The sequence below is a fragment of the Quercus suber genome, unplaced genomic scaffold (genome assembly GCF_002906115.3).
Source record: "Quercus suber isolate HL8 unplaced genomic scaffold, Cork oak 2.0 scaffold_696, whole genome shotgun sequence".
Lineage (NCBI taxonomy): Eukaryota > Viridiplantae > Streptophyta > Magnoliopsida > Fagales > Fagaceae > Quercus > Quercus suber.
The window spans coordinates 118,025-139,662 of NW_027070137.1; the positions used below are offsets into that span (position 1 = coordinate 118,025).

Consider the following 21,638-nt stretch of genomic DNA (forward strand, 5'->3'; position numbering starts at 1 on the left):
AATCTAGTGACTTTTTAAGGTTTTGTTCTTTAGGTACTAACCCACTTTATTTTTTGAAGAGATAATTCACATAATTTTTAAATAAAAAAATCAATAAAAATCAATTATTCCAAACACGAATGGGACGATGATGATTAACATTATCATTACCCACTTTTTTTTTTTTTAAACAAACGAGGAATTTATATATATTTTTTGAATATCTAACTATTCCCTTGGACATATCTAGTCTCCCATTCCAAATGCAACAAGTTATTATAGGGTGGAATTCCATGGGGGTGGCCCTCAGGTGTATGTAGTTCTCCTGTCTCAAACATACCAGACTATTATAGGGAGGAATCCTATAAGGTTGGTCCTAAGATGTTGGTGAGAAGTTTGGAACCAAAGATCTCATGAATATCATTAGAGCCAACTCTATGCTATAGGCAAATGAGGTTGTTGCTTAAGACCCTCAAATTTTAACCAATATAGTTATTTCTTTCATTGTAATAGTATTATTTAAACACAAATATTAGCTAATATAAAATAAATTTTTTTATCAAATGAAAAACAAGAAAAAAAAGAGAGAGAAAGAAATGTTACGTCCACAACATTTTTTACAATAAAAGAGCAATACACAAAAATTTTCACAATAGTTAAGTTGATAAACTTTTACTATGACAATTATAGTTCTCATCTAGTTCCACTACTAACATCACATTTTTACTTATTACTATCAAACTGGGACATCAATAGATGTGAAAAGTTGGTTAAATTTTTTGTGTCTATAGGTTCTCTAAAAAAAAAATTCTACGTGGTTAATTAGTATTTTTGTATCTAAAACAAGAGAACAAAAGTTTAAGTAATATACTTTTTTATTAAAATCATATTTAAATATTTAAAAGGTCTTAATTCAATTTTCACTTAACTATATAAAAAACCCTTAAATGCAACAAGTCGCTCCTGAATATCATTATTCACGAGGTCTAAGGAATATCTTAGTCAAACCTTGGGTTATTATTATCCGCCTAGTCCCATTATAATGTCTCATGTGTTGGGTCTTAAAATTGGAAAATTTTACACTAAAAAAAAAGGCATAAATAAAATAAAGAAAAGAAATGCCGTTAATGGGAGGCGGCGAGTAAGAAACAGAACCGAGTAAAAATATATATATACAAAAAAAAAAAAAAAATCAAATCAAACACGTCTATCTGCCTCTGAAATCTGAGAAATAGAGAATAGAGAATTGGAAGTAGCAGAAAAATGGGAATCCCATCGGAAATGAGAGACATATGGGTGAACAAAAGAAACGGCTTCATCATTGCTTCTCCGGTCGAAGATCAGAATGCCCTGAACGCCAGAAGAAAACTCTGCAATCAAGGTGAGCTTTAATCTCTACTTTTTTTTATAAAAAAAAATTTAAATTATTAATTTAATGCATTGCTTTGCTATTTTTGGGGCTGAAATTTAGAAATATTATTCGGGGTCAGTCTTTTTTTTTTTTATTATCATTTATGCTCTATGTGGTTCTTTTACTGATTGACTGATTAGTTGTTTTATTGTTGATTAAGATTCTCACTTTGGACCTTTTTTTGTAACTGTCCCGATGCACTGTTTGGTTGCTGAGAAATTGTACAATTAAATGTATAAAAACTCGGTATCAGGTTGTTGGGTTATCTCTTTTGAGACTCTAAAATTAGATGCGTTGGGTTGTCTTTATGACCTGTTTGGTTGCTTGGGAAAAGGTAGGAAACAGAAAAAAAAATCATTAAAGGGTTTCGATTAATATTGGATTCTGTCGATTGGAACTGAGAATTGGAGAAAAATGTAAAATTAAAGAGTTTGATACAATTTCTTGGTTAGTTTGAGGTGTATATGAAAAATTAAAATGGTAATTTTAATATTTTTCCTTAGCTTTCATAAGACCGGTTAGAGGGTTTGTGTGTGGGCGCGTGTAAAAAATAAAGTCAATCATCTGTTAGCTGTATGATCTAATTTTGGTTGGGTGGAGTGTCTTTTTTCTTGGGTGCTGTTAACATTTTAATTCTTTGTGTATTGCCTCGACTCTCTTTTTTCCCCCCCCTCCAAGCAGTTGTACAGAGCCAGTGTTCATGTAATTATTCGTTCGTTTACATTTGATTATTTATGCCACTAAGCGGTTACTGAATATCATCATCAGATTGACTTACACAGGCGTATGTGTGTAATTTGCAGAAAGTATTCGTGAAGGATTCAAGAATGCTACCATCGCAGCCGTTGTCAGTGCCGTGCCAACAGTATGTGAAATTGTGATGGTCATCTTTTACTTTAAAAAAAAAAAAATTAGTGCTGGACCTTTTATTGGTTTTGAATTTCTTATCTATCTTGTTTTTGGAGGTCATATTGGTTGGAAAATGAGGTTATAGAGACTCCTTTAGCACCTGGGTGGAATGAATCAGATGTCTTAGCATGTAGGAAATGACAACAACCTGAGATTTTTATGTTTTATCAGTGGTCAAGTGCTATTTCATATTTTTCATAAGCTTTCATATGCATTGAGCTGGACAATTATACAATTTCCTGCGAGCCTCTCTCAACCTTATCAGTGGAAATTTTACTTTTACTTATAATCTGAGGACCCAACATGGCCTGGGTTGAGGTGTTGATATTTCATAGATTTCAATATATAAAGCATGTTGTAACCTCATTTCAATTGCACAAACTAGCTGCTTCAAAAAGTAATCAGGTCATATATTTGTTGGACTTAGTTAGATTGATACCTGCTTAGATCACATCATTATGGAAAAATTAACAATAATCAAGGAAGAAACCTGGAATTTTCTGCTGGAGGTGCACAGTTGCAAATATGTTCAAGGAGTTGAAGTTCCATTTGATACGTTTCTATGAACTCCATGAAGGAGGACCAATGACAAGTGTTTTGCGTTTAAATATTGCATTGAGGACTTGTTTTTTAATCATAGTTCATCTAGTAATTCTTAAACAAAGGCCTTAGTTTTTATATCTTTTTCAGCTCTTGTTGTGAACAAGTTATCTAGCAATCATTGAAACTCTTTGGCTTGTGGCTACTTTACCTGTGGATTATGGGTTATGTAGTGTGGGAACTAATTGAAGCACATGAAAAAGCTGCTGCCAGTTAACTGTTACTTTTACCTACCTTTGGAGCATTTAAGAGTAATAATTTACCAAAATTGTAGGCAAAAATAAATTAGTTTAATAATAATTTATTATCTGTGGTGATTATGATAAAGATGTGTGTATGCTGAGAAATCTCATTCTAATGAATTATGTTGTTGGTTCCTGTTTAGTTCACACATATTTCTATTCTGTTCTGTCTCATACATGTAGATCTTTATATCTTTTTCTAATGTTTCTTGTTCATGTCCTTAGTTGGTTGCAGTTCGTAAGATTCCTTGGGCAAAGGCAAACCTCAATTATACTGCTCAGGCACTTATTATATCTGCTGGTATGGTCATAGCATTCAAATTTTGTTATGAACTTTGTTGTTGTTGTTGTTGTTTTTTTTTTGATGAGTGAACTTTGTTGTTATTATTCTGGATTTGGAACACTGCATTTTAGTTATAGGGTATTCCACAACCAGAGTTTAAAAATTCAAGTTCCACAGATGAAATCAAGTTTTTTTTTTCCCTTGTTTATATGCAGCCATTATCAATATTCCAAACAAGTTTAAAGAAAAAGCATCATCTTATAAGTTATAAGACAAATATTACAAAAGAGATCTTGAAATAAGCTTCATTTGTTGATTTGTACTGCCCCCTTCCCACCCAAATTTTTGGAAGAAAAGACCGTGTTTATATCACACTTTGTGCTAATATACATGTAATTCAATGTGCCAAACCTATTTCTTCTTATCTAATATAAAATTGATTAACTATACCAGTTTTAACTGTTTAAATTTGTGATTGGTCAACAGCATCAATTGCAGCATTCTTCATCACTGCTGATAAAACAACATTAGAGTGTGCAAGAAGAAATGCCCTGCTTGAAGATGCCTTGAGACGTCAGAGATGATGCATTGCAACTGTAATGTGTACAACTTGATGCTTTGCAAATGCATGTCAAGCTTGGGCTTGTTAAAATGTACCTTTTTCTGGTTTCTCTTTGCTAAGCATGATGGTTAATGTTTACTCCTATCAAATAGCGGTCTATGACTAATCAGGTTTAAGACTCATTTTAACTGAGTTTAATGTGGCATTACAACTAAAATAAAATGCAAGAAAACCATTCTCCAACATCCATTATATTTCAGTTGGCTAAGCTTTCCTTGATCAACTTGTAACTGTTACTGGTTGATGCACCCTGATTTGAATTGTCTTCAACATCATCACTTTGGTCATCCACTTCAAATTCAAGGAGTTCCAGTTCCAACTCAGCCTCAATGGAATAGCTAGTGCAAGCTAAAGGGTCCATCAGTTTGGATGCAAAGTATGCTATGCAGTGGTTCAAAAAGTAGTGAGGCTGAGGATCAAGATTGAGGGTTGTGAACACATCAAAAAGGTAGGCATGTAGGTAATCCAGGGACCAAGGTTATATCCTCATCTAAGTGTAGAATGCCGTTGAGTTCCTGATGGCCTTTCTTATATCTAAGCTCTAAGGTGACCTGAAAATGCGAGCTTTTCTGAGACTTTTAATGCTCTGTTGTATTCACTGAGTTCAACGTTAACAACTTCATTGGTAATAGCCATTGTGTGTGGGGGCTCTGGGAGGCTAAACTTGCCAATTTCATAATGGGACTAAGTGGGTAACAATGAAGATAGAAGATAAACAGGAATTATTTCGTAATGGATTGATATCCGCATTCAGACCAAAAGCATTTCCAAAAGGCTCAAAAGGAAAAGAAAAGAATTTATTCAGAACTAGGGAAAACAACTTGAAAATAGTTCAATTAGAGAAACAATTATATTTATTAAAAAAAAAAATTCATAAACAACGTGGTATGAGGAGGAGAATCATACATCAATTAAGGCCTTAAATTGATCAGCACAAACAGTAGAACTTCCAACACCGTTTGTGTTTGGAGCTGGTGGAACATCAGAAGCCGATGAGGCAACAGTCTCTTGCTTAATGACACGAGGACCCATCAGAGCATCCATAGCCATGTGAGCAATAGAAGTACCAGTACCCCAGGCCAAGCCTATGCATCAGCAAATAAAGTGCTGTAAGATTCCAGGAACTCATAAATATATATATATATATATATAATTTAAAAAAAAAAAAAAAATCATAAACAACGTGGTATGAGGAGGAGAATCATACATCAATTAAGGCCTTAAATTGATCAGCACAAACAGTAGAACTTCCAACACCGTTTGTGTTTGGAGCTGGTGGAACATCAGAAGCCGATGAGGCAACAGTCTCTTGCTTAATGACACGAGGACCCATCAGAGCATCCATAGCCATGTGAGCAATAGAAGTACCAGTACCCCAGGCCAAGCCTATGCATCAGCAAATAAAGTGCTGTAAGATTCCAGGAACTCATAAATATATATATATATATATATAGACACACACACACACACGCTCTCTCCCAATTCATAAGAGAGATAATTGTGGCATTCAGAAACGCTTAATACTCACCATCTGCATTCAGAGATAATTGTGGCATTCAGCCGCTGTAGAAACAAAACAGTTTAAACACTATGATAAGATTAAATAGGAAAGACAATATCACTAAGTAATACAATCAAAATGATAAGAATATTCATTGTCTTACATATGACAATATTAGGCATCTACCTTTTTTTTGTTTTTTTTGAGGGTGAGGCATCTACCTCATTATAACAAAAACCCCAAACCCAACTACTCAAGCAGGAATTCTCTCATTCCCAAGAACAGCGCATGTGACCAAATCTATAGTTTTCTACAATCTTTTGGCTAATGAGTGCTTTGTTATATTTGCAGTGCCAATTTCAATCTACATTCTATCCCTTCAGTTGCCATATCTTCCAGAGGCCACTAGCTTGAGCCCCTTTTTCCTCTTAGGCAGTTTGATTTTTGTATCAGGTCTTGTAATTTACAGCATACCCCAACCTGCCAAGCATGACTCCAGAGATGGTTAACTTTATAATTATTCGAAGCAGCTCAAATTTATTTATTTATTCTTTTCTAATTCAACTGTACATATTGCAACGCCATTCTTTGTTTGGATTGTTTCTTCAGCACATCTCTACCATCTCAACGGGACTATAGCTAATTTCATTGTTAATCATACTTCCATGAATTTTCCATCCTCAGAACCTATTTTTTTGGGTTGGCTAATGAAAATTTGAGGTCCTAAGTACTTTTTATTTCTAACAAAGTGCTAGCACATTGGATGTATGGCTCCTTTAGGTGAGATTATAATATACTTGTATGGCTTTAGAAACTATAAATCACCTACACCACAATTTGGTTTCTTATACTTATTATGGCTAAAGGATGCATTTGGATATCCCACTGTTGTTTGGGTCTGCAATATATGCATTTCTTATTATTTTACCTGCAAAAATTGCACTAATAAGGTTTACTGGCACAACCACGATATGTCTTCAGCTTCAGCAAGTAGTTAAGGCATGATGTGGTTGAAACAGGATAATGACTTCACCCTTAAATGGCTATCGAACGAGGATGAGGGTTGTTTCTCAGTTCCTCAATTCATGTCCCAAACAACCCCAAAGAAAAAACTTTGGGTTTGGCTTGCCTCCTGAACCCACTGGATGTGACTCGGGCATGAAACACATCCTAAAATGGCCGTGTGTCAGTTCAATATCTCTCTTCCAATGCATGTCTTTATAGAAAAAAATAAATAAAGAATTTGTGATCTTTTGGTTCACTTTTTATTGTTTCTTTAATAAAATAAAATTGTATGGCTAGGGAATTTTTGGTAACCCTATGCATTTGCAAAGTGAATTGCGGTTAAAATATATAACTTTGGCTAGGTTTGACTATATTGGAATGTGATTGTCATGTTAGATTAAAGTCATTAAACAAGTGAATGAACATTTAACTTGATTCACATTGACATTTAGAACCACTAAACTCAACACAAGAAACATTAAGGTCCATGCCATTTCAACAGACCCCAGCCTGCCAAGCAGACTCTGAAGATGGTTTAACTTATATGATTATTTGAAGTCGTTCATTTTATTTTTTTATCCAACAGTACATATTGCAATGCCATTCTTTGATTGAACCGTTTCCACAGTATACCCTGCGTAACTGAGGACTAGCTATTTCATTGTAAATCAAATTCCATCCTCAGAAACCACTTTCTTTGTCGGCTGATGAAATCTGAGTTTTCAACGAAGTGGTATCACATTTAAAAACTAGCTCCTTAAGGTGAGATTGTAATACACTTGTACAGCATTGGATTTACCACAATTCACTGGCACCACAGTGTATATCAATGGTGTAATTCGGTTTTTATTTTTATTTTTTATGTGACTAAAGGGTGCATTTGAACATTCCATGCTGGTTTGACTCCGAAGTATATGCATTTCATTTTATTTAAGGGTTTATTTGCAACCATCACATGCCTTTCAGCAACTATTTAAGGCACAATCAACTAAACTGTGTGGCGGAAACTGGTTATTGAGTAGACCTTCGCCTTCACATGGCTTTGCCTATAAGGGTGAGGTTGGTTTGTGAGCTCTATATTGAAGAAGAGAACGCCAGACACACATTTGAGGATTAGGGAACATGTACAAATGTACAATTAATCAGCCAGCAACAATGCCTTAGCCATGGCACACGTAAATTAAGAGAGCAAGAAAATTGGGATCAAACTTGAAACTGACTTTAATATTGTATGGTTTTCATCTAAGTAAGCAAAGAAAAAAAATCTATGCAAAATAATGTCTCACAGGGGCTAAACAAAATTGCTCCACACACAGCCATTTATACCTCAATTACAACTTCAACCAGCGCAAACTGTCATCCAGCTCTAAATCCCAATTGCACAACAAAACAAAATTTCAACTTCTAGTTCCTCAATACCTCCTCTGCAAATGGGCCAAATGTTAGGACCTAGTTCAAATGCAGACCAGAAACTTTTTGCGCAAAATGTGAAAAAAAAAAAAAAAAATTGCATATATACTACATGAACATCGAAAATCCAATGAAAAGGTGTAGTTCAATGCTCCTGAAAGATTTTATACATGTTTAGCAAGTGAATATGAATGCCAATGAGCTCCAGCTCAATGGCATCTACTCCTTTTGTAAGAACAAGGTGAAGGGTGAGGTCGTGGATTCGAGACAAACTTAACACGTGTGTAACTTATCAATTAAGAAAAAAAAAAGTTAATACTGACCTAAATCAGTTATAGTAATCAATACCAATTATTTTACAACTTTTAATCTAAAGACTCTGTACTACAGGCTAAAAAAGAGGGCATAGTCAGTTCTATATGAGTGCTGTGAAGAAGAGTGCAAGAAGAATTTGTGACCCAACACCAATATTTTGCTCAACATTATATTGTCACTACTAAAACCCTTGCCTACAGGGATTTATATTTCACTGTTCATGCCCCCAAAAGTGTACTTGCTTTTTCCATTCTACAAGCCCTATCATGTGGACCCATTAAGAGCCACCATGAGACTAGAAAACATAAGAGGTAGAATAGAAGTAGGGGTGTCAATGTTCGACCCAACCCGCGAATACGACACGAACCCGACACGGATTTTTTCGGGTTAGGGTTGGGCCTTAATGGGTTTGGGTCATAAACGGGTCGACCCGAAAATGACACGATAAGAAACTGGTCATAAACGGGTCAACTCACGTAACCTGCAATAGATACGTTTGACACGTCAATTTATTTGTGTCAACCCGAAATGACCCACTTAACACAACCTGTTTAACTCATATAACAAATAAATATTTATTTTATTTTAGATTTGTCAAATACCTTTTATATCCAACATATATTTTAAATTTAAAAAGAAAAGTAAGTAATTACAAAAATTTACAAGGGATATAATTGAAAATTGAAACTTTACAGACCTTAGAACTACTAATATTTTTCTTCTTTTTTTTTTTTTTTTGGTGGCATAGAACTTACACAAATGAAATTGGATGAGCTTGTGGAAGATGTTATGAATTCAGACATCAACAAAGAATCTATGGATGATAATCATGGTCATAGTCAGGATTAGTCTACTGTTTACTCAAATTCTTTCAATATTGATACATAGCATTTGGCGAGTTCCAAGAATATTATATTTTTGTTGAACTATGTTATTTTATTTTGTGAAACTTTGTTATTTTGAATTTGAATTGAAGTGTATGCACTTCTTTTGAAATGTAAAGAACTTATTACTAGATGAATGTTATATTTTTGTTGAATTATATTATTTTGAATGTGAGTTGAAGACTTGAAGTGTATGCACTGCTTATTGGGATGTAAAAATAATTATTTCTAGATAGATGTTATATTTAATATTATGCAGGTTGAAATGGGTTGTGTTACATTCGTGTCAACCTAACACGACTCGTTTATTAAGCGTGTCAAATGGGTTGGGTCAGGTCAACTCGCCTTATTAACAGGTCGAGTTAGGGTTGAAGGAGCATGACATGATTATTAAATGGGTCGGGTTAGGGTTGAGCCATTAAGTCGAATACCCCTACCTCGACACGACACGAATCCGACACACTAATATGAATTGACACCCCTAAATAGAAGCAAAAAAGCAGTGACCCTAATATTAGACAAAGTTTAAAAATTTTGAATTTATATTTGGGAAAAGTTAATGGACTAAGGGCATTGGTTTACAAACTACTTTGTATCATGCATCATAACATTTACCAAACATACCACTTCTCAAGGGAAATGTGAATTCATAGATGCAAGACACTTAATATAAAAATCTTATATTATATAGGACGTACCTTCCGTTTCTTAAGTTTCCCCTTTCCACTACCATAACCAAAGCCTGTTGCTTGTTCGCTGTTATCATCCTCTAACGGTAAAGCTTTGATTTCATCATAGAAACTTTTCGTCAGACCTAGCAACCTGGTATAAAAAATGAGAAAACAGTCAGGCCGAAAACAGTATAAACCACCAAACATTTTGTATTTTAACAAATACAAATCAATAAATGAGATAAGAAAACCACTGCAACCAATATCATTTTTATTCTGCATACCCGTTTCTTGATTTCTTCAAATGTTTCTCCTTCTTCTTTTCCATCTTCGTCATAGGAGCACGTGTAAAAAGCTCTTCTTCCTGCCGAGCACGCTTCTCCATTTTTGCCTTGTACCTAGAAACCTCAACACTTTCAGCTCCAATAATTTCTCTGACCTGTATTTTGACCATCAACAACAATAGATCACGATTATCATACATGGAAGACATTCATGTCTAGTAAACCCCATAAGAGCAGTCCACAACTAACCTCTTCAGGTCTCCCCTCCATATTATCCATCATCTCACGCATAAAATCACTCTGCCTAGATTGTCGAAGCATCTGTTTCTCCTTTCTCAAGGCATTCCTTTCCTTCTTTGAGATTTTATCTTCCTCCATAACAACAGGGACAAGTTTGGGGGGTCGATACACACCACCACCACCTTCCTAAAACATATAAACATAATCTTAGAAAACAAATATCACAAGTTTGTTTCTCATTTTGGTAAAAGATAGTTTAAAAGAGAGGAACTTAATATCTGAAAAAAAAAAAAAAAAAAAAAAATTGCATATATACTACATGAACATGGAAAATCCAATGAAAAGGTGTAGTTCAATGCTCCTGAAAGATTTTATACATTTTTAGCAAGTGTATATGAATGCCAATGAGCTCTAGCTCAATGGCATCTACTCCTTTTGTAAGAACAAGGTGAAGGGTGAGGTCGTGGATTCGAGACATACTTAACACGTGTGTAACTTATCAATTAAGAAAAAAAAAAGTTAATACTGATCTAAATCAGTTATGGTAATCAATACCAATTATTTTACAACTTTTAATCTAAAGACTCTGTACTACAGGCTAAAAAAGAGGGCATAGTCAGTTCTATATGAGTGTTGTGAAGAAGAGTGCAAGAAGAATTTGTGACCCAACACCAATATTTTGCTCAACATGATATTGTCACTACTAAAACCCTTGCCTACAGGGATTTATATTTCACTGTTCATGCCCCCCAAAAGTGTACCTGCTTTTTCCATTCTACAAGCCCTATCATGTGGACCCATGAAGAGCCAACATGAGACCAGAAAACATAAGAGGTAGAATAGAAGCAAAAAAGCAGTGACCCTAATATTAGACAAAGTTTAAAAATTTTGAATTTATATTTGGGAAAAGTTAATGAACTAAGGGCATTGGTTTACAAACTACTTTGTATCATACATCATAACATTTACCAAACATACCACTTTTCAAGGAAAATGTGAATTCATAGATACAAGACACTAAATATAAAAATCTTATATTATATAGGACGTACCTTGCGTTTCTTAAGTTTCCCCTTTCCACTACCATAACCAAAGCCTGTTGCTTGTTCGCTGTTATCATCCTCTAACGGTAAAGCTTTGATTTCATCATAGAAACTTTTCGTCAGACCTAGCAACCTGGCATAAAAAATGAGAAAACAGTCAGGCCGAAAACAGTATAAACCACCAAACATTTTGTATTTTAACAAATACAAATCAATAAATGAGATAAGAAAACTACTGCAACCAATATCATTTTTATTCTGCATACCCATTTCTTGATTTCTTCAAATGTTTCTCCTTCTTCTTTTCCATCTTCGTCATAGGAGCACGTGTAAAAAGCTCTTCTTCCTGCCGAGCACGCTTCTCCATTTTTGCCTTATACATAGAACCTCAACACTTTCAGCTCCAATAGTTTCTCTGACCTGTATTTTGACCATCAACAACAATAGATCACGATTATCATACATGGAAGACATTCATGTCTAGTAACCCCCATAAGAGCAGTCCACAACTAACCTCTTCAGGTCTCCCCTCCATATTATCCATCATCTCACGCATAAAATCACTCTGCCTAGATTGTCGAAGCATCTGTTTCTCCTTTCTCAAGGCATTCCTTTCCTTCTTTGAGATTTTATCTTCCTCCATAACAACAGGGACAAGTTTGGGGGGTCGATACACACCACCACCACCTTCCTAAAACATATAAACATAATCTTAGAAAACAAATATCACAAGTTTGTTTCTCATTTTGGTAAATGATAGTTTAAAAGAGAGGAACTTAATATCTGAACTTGATACTTCAATATCTTGACTCACAGGAGGTACTATATCATATTGGGGAACAAGCATGTCGGGGTTTGGATGATACATCAATGGTTCCTACAACTTCTGTTGTATCTGTCGTAACCCTTGTAAGCTTATGGATTTGGTATTGGAGTTTTTTGTCAATTGGTCGCATCTGTCATAAATAGAGAGAACAATTCTGTAATAGGCATAACACAGGTTATTAGAAGATAAGGATAAATAGAAACAAATCCAGACCTTCTCCAAAAACAATCTTGTCTCTATTAGGCTCCGAACAGCAGGATGCCCCTCAATTGAGAAACCTTTTGCTTTGCGAAGTAGATAATAGACCAGTGACTGGCAATAGTTTAGGAGAAGCAAATGTTTGGTTTCAAGATAGCTTATCCCATCTGCTGTCGGGAACTGACTTGCTTTCACCTAATGTATGAGTCAAAAATGAATCACTAATCGTAACAATGATGACCGATATGATAAATTTGGTAACTTGTAAGGTGAAAAATAGCAGTCATGAATAATTCAAACAAGCTAATGTTTTTGTATCCAAATACTTGCAATAGTTGCTTAATGCTGAAGAGGTTACAGCAGAGCATGTAATATAATAACCCCATGCATTGGATATTTGCATCCTCTGTGAGGGGTGGAACCACTCAACGAGTTGTTGGGGCCATGGCCCCCCAAACTTTTCAATAATTAAAAAAGTACCCTTAAATTAGTTAAACTTTTCATATAATTCTCATGTAGAACTTTTAAATTGGATAAGTTTTATGTTTGTTATTACTTTGGCCCTTCTCACTCTTAAAATTATAGTTCCGCCCTTTTGTGAGAGGGAGCATGCATATATCCAATAAATGAGATGCCTTCTCGAGCACATAAGGTGAACAACCATACAAAAGCAACAATTTTGCAGCAGTTACATAATTGGGACTCAAAACCACCCCTACCTTAGAAGTTAAAGCTTGTACTTTAGTCCTTACAGTATCTAACCCTTCCTTCATCTCTTTCAACAATGTAGCTAATTGAGTGGCTTGTCTGCAATCACAACAGGGTTACCAAAAATTCATAAAATTCATGAACTTGAGTGGGTAAAGCATTGAGTTTTCTACAACATAAACAAGTGCCAAGTACCAGCAGCAGATATACAGAGTTAGGTAAAAACTTACTTTTTAACTGTGTCATTGGAATTTAAGCTGGTAGTCCCTTCCAATTCCATACTTGAATTCAAACTGTGCAATCATTTTATCAAACACAAATAGACACCTATACAATTAATTTGACAATCAGGAAAAATTAAAAGAGATGACCCTTAAAAAAAAATTCAATTTTTAAACCACCATAGGAGTAACTGAAATAAATTTAAATTATTTTTAAGTTGTCTTTGTTTACAGGTAACTTTTCCTTCTCATCCCTATGGAAGCCAAACAATAGGAAATGACAAAAATGCCCCAACTTGCCCTGCTCCACCTGACGCGGGATTTCCCTTTTCTGTCCCATTTGAGCATTTTATATATGTTTTTCTTATTTAATAATAACCTAAATTTTTATCATACATTTATAATTTATATTGTATGCGGCCTAAAATCTGTTACCAACTTGAGATGGATGGAGAGTTAATATGTGACTGCTCAATACAATTAATTTGTAGAGAATGAGTTTCCGAGATCAACCTTTGTATGCTTTAATGGTTTAGTTTCAAGTTAATGGAAAAACAACAAGCTATCTATAAGAAAGAAGAAGATTTCAATATTAATTCTTCCTCAAGTTAGTCCGAGGATCTCTAATTCATATAATGTTCAGGTCTCAATTACAAAGTATAGATGCACAGGGTATATTTATATTAGATTCTCCGTCCCCCATTTTGGAGGAGTTCCCTTTCTTTACATAGCTATTTGAAATGCATTCTAACCCTCCACTTGTAGTAGGGGTGTAATCGGATCGGTTCAGTCGGTTTTTTAGTTTGCTCAACCGAAACCGATTGAAATAATTGGAAATCAATCAGTTTTGATGGTATTTCAGTTTCCGTCGGTTTCGATCGGTTTTCTGTGAAGCACATGGGGCTATCGATTTTTCCAAAACGCTAAGTCAACATCACAATCACAAAAAGAAAGTAACAACTCAACAGAAAATAATAACTCAACATCACATTGGTTTATCGATTTTTCAATAAGAAAATAACAACTTGTTGAGGTACAAAAAAAAATATAACTAATATAGCCACAAATAGGCCCAAAAAGAAAAGAGATGAAAAAAGACCTTAGGCCCATTTCACAAAAAAAAAAAAGAAAAAGAGAGAAAGGATGGGCTCTTACAATAAAAGAAAGGAAGGGGAAAAGAAAGAAAAAAGAAGGGAGCCCAGAAGACTTGATTCAGAGGTCCACGAAGAAAAGGGCCCAAGAAAACAGATGAAGCAAACAGCAACCAAACCTAGAAGGAAGACTTGGGTCGGGACGCCCAGAAGCAATACCAGAGTCAGAGGATCCCCGGACGCGTGAGGAGAAATTAAAGCAGATTTGATAAGAAAGAAAAGACAAAAAGGGCACGCTGGGAGACTCTCATTTGAAAAAAAAGACAGAAGATAAAGATGCAGGGGATTTGGTCCCAACCATTTGAAGAAAAAAGACAAAGAAAGTACAACTGAAAAGAACTGGGAAGGCTGGAGCAAGAAAAGCCAAAGCCCCTCAAGTCAACCAATGGGAAATCTGGAAATGGGAAGCAAGCTGGGAAACTTTCATCCTGTTGCAGCAAAAAGAGAAGAGCTATAAGAAAAAAGGAAACGACATGTCCCTAAGACAACCAGGCGCTGAACCAACTTCAAAGGGCAAAAAAAAAAGAAAATTGGTAGTACCCCCAGGAGCCCGCCACTGTGCTATAAAAGGGGGGAAAGGAAGAGATAGAATTCAATTTTTTGGAGAGGCATAGATCATTCATTAAGACTGAGAGTTATTTTTCTAAAAGTCCCGAAAGATATAAGAAATACTCTGTAAAACAAAAGGGAAAACAGAGGAACTTGTTTCCGGGATCCCCGAAGCAGCCACTACATTACACGCTCGGATTCAACGGATTCAAACTTTGCAAGTCTTTGAAGCTTGAATGGCTATCAAAGTCTGTAATTTTTGAACTCACTTGAACCTTGCACCATGTTGTAGTGAGCTTTGTAATCACAGTTTTTAAAAGAAAAAAAAAACTAATAAAACATACCTCATCAGTCGGAGGATCCCTAACATGTTCTTCGCATTTTATTTCACTTATTATGCATTTCCTTTACTGCTAAATGTTGTTCAATACAAATACTCTTTTTAGGTTTGTTTGTAATTGTAGGAAGCTTGTTTCTGTGCACAAATCTATTCTTAAATCAGCCCGTTAGCTGCGGAGAATTGATCCCAGTCCACCAAGAACCTCTCACACGGCCCAAGATCCTTGGGCCATAGTGCTAAAAAAAAAAGCACTCTCACACAACTCAACATCACAGTCTCATATTCACAAAAAATAGCATTGATTTAGTATCAAACAAAACCCAAAATACAAAAAAAGAGAGAGGGTTATCAAGAAATTAAAAATAGAGAAGGTCACCGTGAGAATGAACAGATCAAGCCACGTGGGGAGGCCGGCATGTGGAGGCGGCAACAGAGGCAGATTCGTGTGGAGTGGAGGCTGTGAGAGTGATAGTGAATACGTGTGGGCTGTGGGGTATGTGGAGTAGCTGTGGAGGCCGGCGTGTGGAGTAGTCGTGGAGGTCGGCTGCAGATGTCGACTGATGCTATGAAGCACGGGTGCGTTTTGGGACTCGGGTGCATACGGGTGTGGGTGTGGGTGTGGGACTCGAAATTTTTTGAAAAAATAGGGTGCGGGTGCAGAGAGACTCGACAATTAAAAAATTATTAAAAATATTTTTATTTATATTTTCTATATATTTTTAATATTAAAATATTATTAAAAAACATATTGCTATGCCTTGATTCATAAAACAAAGAAAGAAGAAGGCAAGAAACACATTACTATGCCTCTGAGATCAGAATTTTGGCTGTTTCGGCGAGTTTTAAGGCCGATATTGACCTATTTTGGCCGTTTCCGGCAAGTTTCGGCCATATCGGCAGTATCGGTCACCGGCTGATACGACCCGATATGGCCGTTATGGCCCAATTCTGGCCGAATTGAGCCGCGTCGGTGTGAATCGAGCCGAGTCAGTGCAAATCTGAGGAAAAAAAAAACTTAGACGCGGCACCGACGTGCGGTCAACTGCGTTGGACGCCATGTCCCGCGTCAGGCCGCGTCGGACTTAGGTGCAGCACCCTCCCAGCTGCGTCTGTGCTTTCTAGGACTGATGGAGGCTGGTGTGTGTGAGAGGGAGTGAGGGAGGCTTTGTGTGAGAGAGAGTGATGAACGTAAGGTTTTTTTTTTTTTTTTTAGTCCGGTTAATGTATACCCTAAAGCCATATATTAACAAATCCATTTTTAGAAAAAATTTATCGGGAATTGAAAAAAATTTCAAAACCTTTTCAATTCCCATTAAAACTTTTTCCAAAAATAGTATACTATTGTGTGCCCTTAAGGCACACGTTAGTAAAATCCTTTTTTTTTAAGGGTAAAAACAACAGCAAACGTGGGTTGATTAATTTATTTTTTATTTTAAAAAAAAACAATAAATGTATAATTATTTTTTCAAGAAATGGGCCATAGAAGAGTGTTTTTATTTTATAGGTAATGTTTTAGTGTAAGTTAGATATGTATTTTTACTATATTATCTTTTAGTTTATTAGACATGTATTTTTACCATATTATCTTTTAGTTTATTAAACATGTATTTTTATCATACTATCTTTTAGTTTTGTCTCTACTTTTTTTTTTGAGGGGTAGTTTTGTCTCTACCTAAATCTAGAAAAATAGGGGTATTTGGAAAAAAAAAAATGATCCAAACAAAAGAGCCCTTTAAATAATAGTATTGATTAATTTATGTTTAACTTAATTAATTTAAGTTAATTAGTTTAATTTTAGTTAGTTAATCTAACTTATCTAATGCCTAATGGGCAGTGGGATTCTTTCCAAAAAAAAGGGGCAGTGGGCTTGAGTAATTTTGGCAAGACCACGCCTAGACGTTTACAAACTTTATATTATATATTTAATATAAAATATAAAATAATATAATAATATAATAATATATTTCGGTTCAGTTCGGTGCATTTAAATCTGTCATCGAAATTGAACCAAAATTTTTGCAATGATTCGGTTGGTTTGAAGTGGTTTTTTCGGTTCCTCGATTTTTTGCACACCCTTAACTTATACAATCACTGATCTTCCTTTGGATATTTGTCCTATCAGGGTTTTGCTGGAGGTGGTAGAATATGCTGCAAGCTCTATTTAGGGGTCATTTTGCCATTAATGCGGTCAGTTGAATTAGTGCAGTGCATTAAATGCGGAGATGATGGATACTTTACCTAGATATTTCTCTTCTTCTTACTTGCATGTCTCTACCTCCTTCCTCAATATTTTGTCTTTTGGTCCAAGTGGCTTGCTTAAAACCTTCTGAGCAATGTTCGCTCTTTGGGCTCCTTGGTGATCTGCTTCTGAGATTTCAATACTCAGGCTCTTATCAACGTATTGGGCTAGGACTAATGAGAGTATGTGTCTTTTCATCTCTTTAAGTCGGGCTCACATGACATTATTCTGTGTTCGAATCTTGCCCCTCCCACATATACATATTCTAATTTATACCATTTCTAAATTACTTTTTTCTCCCTCTTATAGCACTCTTGATCACAGTCATCTTTTCCTTTTTCTATTTCATACATATCGATTTTTAACTATCTTTGGAAGAAGCATAAATTCACTTGACATTAACAAGTGTTGGATTTGGGCTTGTCCTTAACACAAGTGCAACCAGCCCATCGTGCACTGGGCTGATCTATTCATGCTTTTGCTTTTGTTTTTGCAGTAAGTAACTAAGTATATATAAAGATTCCACAGCAGAAGTCACTTGAAAACCCAAATATGAAAATTTTTCAAGAATAATTTTTATTTTAAGCTTTTCAAAATATGATTCAATGGGTGAAATTTGACAAAACTTCTCGCCTCTTTAGCTAAGCTCATTTAATGTTTTTCTAAGAGAAAAATAACAAAAACTAGTGACAGGTCAGCGTTCAGTTGCCTCCTTTATCTATTTAGTTTAGTCCAAATTTTCATGCTTGAACTAAAGCTCATAACACATACCAGTACATTGCATTAGCAACACCAACTTCATCATTGCTGGCACCAATTACAATATCCACAACTTTTGCCATCGCTGGTCAATTACTAAGAAGAAAGTATCTTACACATTATGTGGTACACATGTTAGTCTCACATAGGTCTTATATGTCGAGCGTATACAAGATTTTCAAAGCAATGCCTAAGGAAGTCAACTCAAGCAACTCAAAGTTGTTTTCCCCATTATATCACCATCAGCCATAGTGCATACTACCAAGTAAAAAGGTTGAACTATTTTTACTCAAAGGTTGCGATAATTGAATATTGTGTTTATTATTTTTGAGAGAAGCGTAAATTCACTTTCGCTTGGGCCATAGTGCATACTGCATACAATCACAACCTTTTTGTTGTGGAATGTTACAGGCTTACAGCTAAGGAAGGCGCAAAGTTGCTTCAGAAAAAAAGTTAGGTAGACTTATTGATAACAGTTTCCAATTAACTGGCAAAAGCGATTACGGAATTCAAGCTTTGCCTTTTTTTTTTTTTTTTTTTTTTTGATGGGACAAGCTTTGCCTTTAAACTTAGGTTTTCTGCATTTTTTTTTTTTTTTTTTTGGTTGAGAATTTGATATTTGATTCTTATAATGTTTTCTGCAATTTGATTCTTACAATTTCGCTCTAGCGAAATTGATATTTGATTTTTTAACAACTCTGCAAAAGCTCATGGATAATATCATAAGCGCGGCAGTAGCTCGAAGATAATCATAACAAAACAGAGATCATGCTACTAAAACACTGTACTTTTAATTCTAAACAAATAATGTTATAAGAAGACCTCTTTGTGTGTGTGTATATATATATATATATATTGTCATTAAACAGCGACGGACCATTGATTACATATATGATATACCTGAAAAAATTGAAGACACTACCAAGAATATCCATAAACAAATCATGGAAGAGTGTAACATAAGCTGAACATAAAATCCACCCCACACATTAATCCAGATTCTATACTGTTAGCATATTAGTATCTTCACATTTATTGTATATATCCTGATTAGCTAAAATCAAGGATTCTTTGTTTCCTCTAGTCAACTAGCAATAGGCCTACATATAGTTATATACTGTTCAATTCCTACACAAAAGATATACAAGATATACAGATATAAATTCTACACAGTTCGCTTGTCTTGTATCTCTATTATGTTATTTCTTGCTCTTTGTTCCTAATTTCAACAGGGTATCAAAGCCAGGTTAGTACATTAGTATCTTCAGTTGCTCTCAGTATCCTCTAAAGACCAGCTTGTTGATGTGTTCACCAAATTGCATCCATCAGATTGTCTCAGAGATCGTGTCTCCAAATTCAAGATGGCTTCCTCCACATTACCTCGACTTTGAGGGAATATGTTAGCATACTTAGTACCCATTTGGATACTGTGTCTCCGTTCCACGTCTAGTGTTTCACCTCTTTTTTTTTTTTTTTGAAAAGAGCATTAATTGAGTTCTAGTGGATCCTGTGCACTGTTCATGGGACCTACAAACCTCTTTTTTCAACAAAACTTTCATTAAAAATGAGTCCATGGCACTATTCACACATTTAAAAATTATTTTGCAATAGTGTTTTCAGTTTTTAGCAAAATAAGTGATATCCAAACGGACCCTTAGTATCTTCATATTTATTGTATATATCCTGGTTGACTACAATCGAGGAAAATCACCATTATTGTCCTTGATTTTAGTCTCAATCAACTAGCAATAGGCCTATACATACTGTTTACATTTTTGCTTTCGCTATATAAATAGAAATATGTTTACAGAACTCCGAAAGCAATCATGATACTTACAAACCTCTTTTTTCAACAAAACTTTCATTAAAAATGAGTCCCATAGCACTATTCACACATTTAAAAATTATTTTGCAATAGTGTTTTCAGTTTTTAGCAAAATAACTAAATAAGTGGTATCCAAACGGACCCTTAGTATCTTCGTATTTATTGTATATATCCTGGTTGACTACAATCAAGGAAAATCACCATTATTGTCCTTAATTTTAGTCTCAATCAACTAGCAATAGGCCTATACATACTGTTTACATTTTTGCTTTTGCTATATAAATAGAAATATGTTTACAGAACTCTGAAAGCAATCATGATGTAATTGATGATTTTTATAAATACTAAGAATGATTCCACAACAAAAGTCACTTGAAAACCCCAAAGATAAAATTTATTTCAAGTATGATTATTTTTTAAGCTTTTCAAATCTGATTTGATCAGTAAAAATTGACAAAACTTATTGCCTTTCTAGCTAAGCTCATTTAGTGTTTCTTTGAAGAGGAAAATAACAAAAATGAGTGAATACAACATTGGGATGCCTCCCTTGTATCTATTTATTCTAGTCCAAATTTTCATGCTTGAACTGAAGCTCAGAACGCATACCGATATATGGCATCAGCAACACCATCTTCATCATTGCTGACACCAATTGCATTAGCGACAGCTTTTGTCTTCTCTGATCCATTACTAAGAGCAATGCCTAACATAGCCAGCTCAAGCATCTCAATGTCATTTTCCCCATCACCAATAGCCATTATCTAAAGGATAAGTGATTAAATCAGTACTTCTGTCCCACTTTTCCTGCTCCACTCTATACTCCACCAATAAATACATGCCACGTGTTCACCTAATTAATTAAATATTATTATTATTGATTTATTAATCCTACAGTTATTAATTAATAATATCACGTGGCATGTATTTATTGGTGGAGTATAGAGTGGAGCAGAAAAAGTGGGACAGAAGATTTGGACTCCCATAGGAGTAACTGAAATAAATTTAAATTATTTTTAAGTTGTCTTTGTTTACAGGTAACTTTTCCTTCTCATCCCTACGGAAGCTAAACAATAGGAAATGACAAAAATGCCCCAACTTGCCCTGCTCCACCTGACGCGGGATTTCCCTTTTCTGTCCCATTTGAGCATTTTATATACGTTTTTCTTATTTAATAATAACCTAAATTTTTATCATACATTTATAATTTATATTGTATGTGGCCTAAAATCTGTTACCAACTCGAAATGGACGGGGAGTTAATATGTGACAGCTCAATACAATTAATTTGTAAAAAATGAGTTTCCAAGATCAACCTTTGTATGCTTTAATGGTTTAATTTCAAGTTAATGGAAAAACAACAAGCTATCTATAAGAAAGAAGAAGATTTCAATATTAATTCTTCCTCAAGTTAGTCCGAGGATCT

General features: G+C 34.9%; 2 protein-coding genes and 2 long non-coding RNA genes across 4 annotated transcripts; 2 read left to right on the forward strand and 2 right to left on the reverse strand.

Annotated features, from left to right (window-relative positions):
* The first annotated feature begins 1,091 nt into the window (after positions 1-1,091).
* Positions 1,092-4,229, forward strand: LOC112003455 (early nodulin-93). Its single transcript, XM_024035648.2, has 4 exons — positions 1,092-1,360; positions 2,194-2,255; positions 3,367-3,442; positions 3,911-4,229. The coding sequence occupies exons 1-4, from the start codon at positions 1,243-1,245 to the stop codon at positions 4,006-4,008; spliced, it is 354 nt and encodes a 117-aa protein (XP_023891416.1). The 5' UTR covers positions 1,092-1,242; the 3' UTR covers positions 4,009-4,229.
* Positions 4,230-5,368: 1,139 nt separating this feature from the next.
* LOC136064484 (uncharacterized) lies at positions 5,369-6,304 on the forward strand. Its single transcript, XR_010626098.1, has 2 exons — positions 5,369-5,456; positions 5,899-6,304. It is a non-coding gene; the product is annotated as an uncharacterized LOC136064484 (long non-coding RNA).
* Positions 6,305-7,732: 1,428 nt separating this feature from the next.
* LOC112003450 (uncharacterized) lies at positions 7,733-13,445 on the reverse strand. Its single transcript, XM_065766267.1, is given in 10 exon segments — positions 7,733-7,976; positions 11,409-11,532; positions 11,666-11,786; positions 11,789-11,819; positions 11,914-12,090; positions 12,214-12,271; positions 12,273-12,355; positions 12,439-12,618; positions 13,143-13,230; positions 13,362-13,445. Coding segments are annotated over 10 exon segments (924 nt in total). The 5' UTR covers positions 13,412-13,445; the 3' UTR covers positions 7,733-7,964.
* Positions 13,446-19,288: 5,843 nt separating this feature from the next.
* On the reverse strand, positions 19,289-20,994 carry LOC136064488 (uncharacterized). Its single transcript, XR_010626101.1, has 2 exons — positions 20,822-20,994; positions 19,289-19,927 (listed from the first exon to the last, which is right to left on the reverse strand). It is a non-coding gene; the product is annotated as an uncharacterized LOC136064488 (long non-coding RNA).
* Positions 20,995-21,638: the final 644 nt, after the last annotated feature.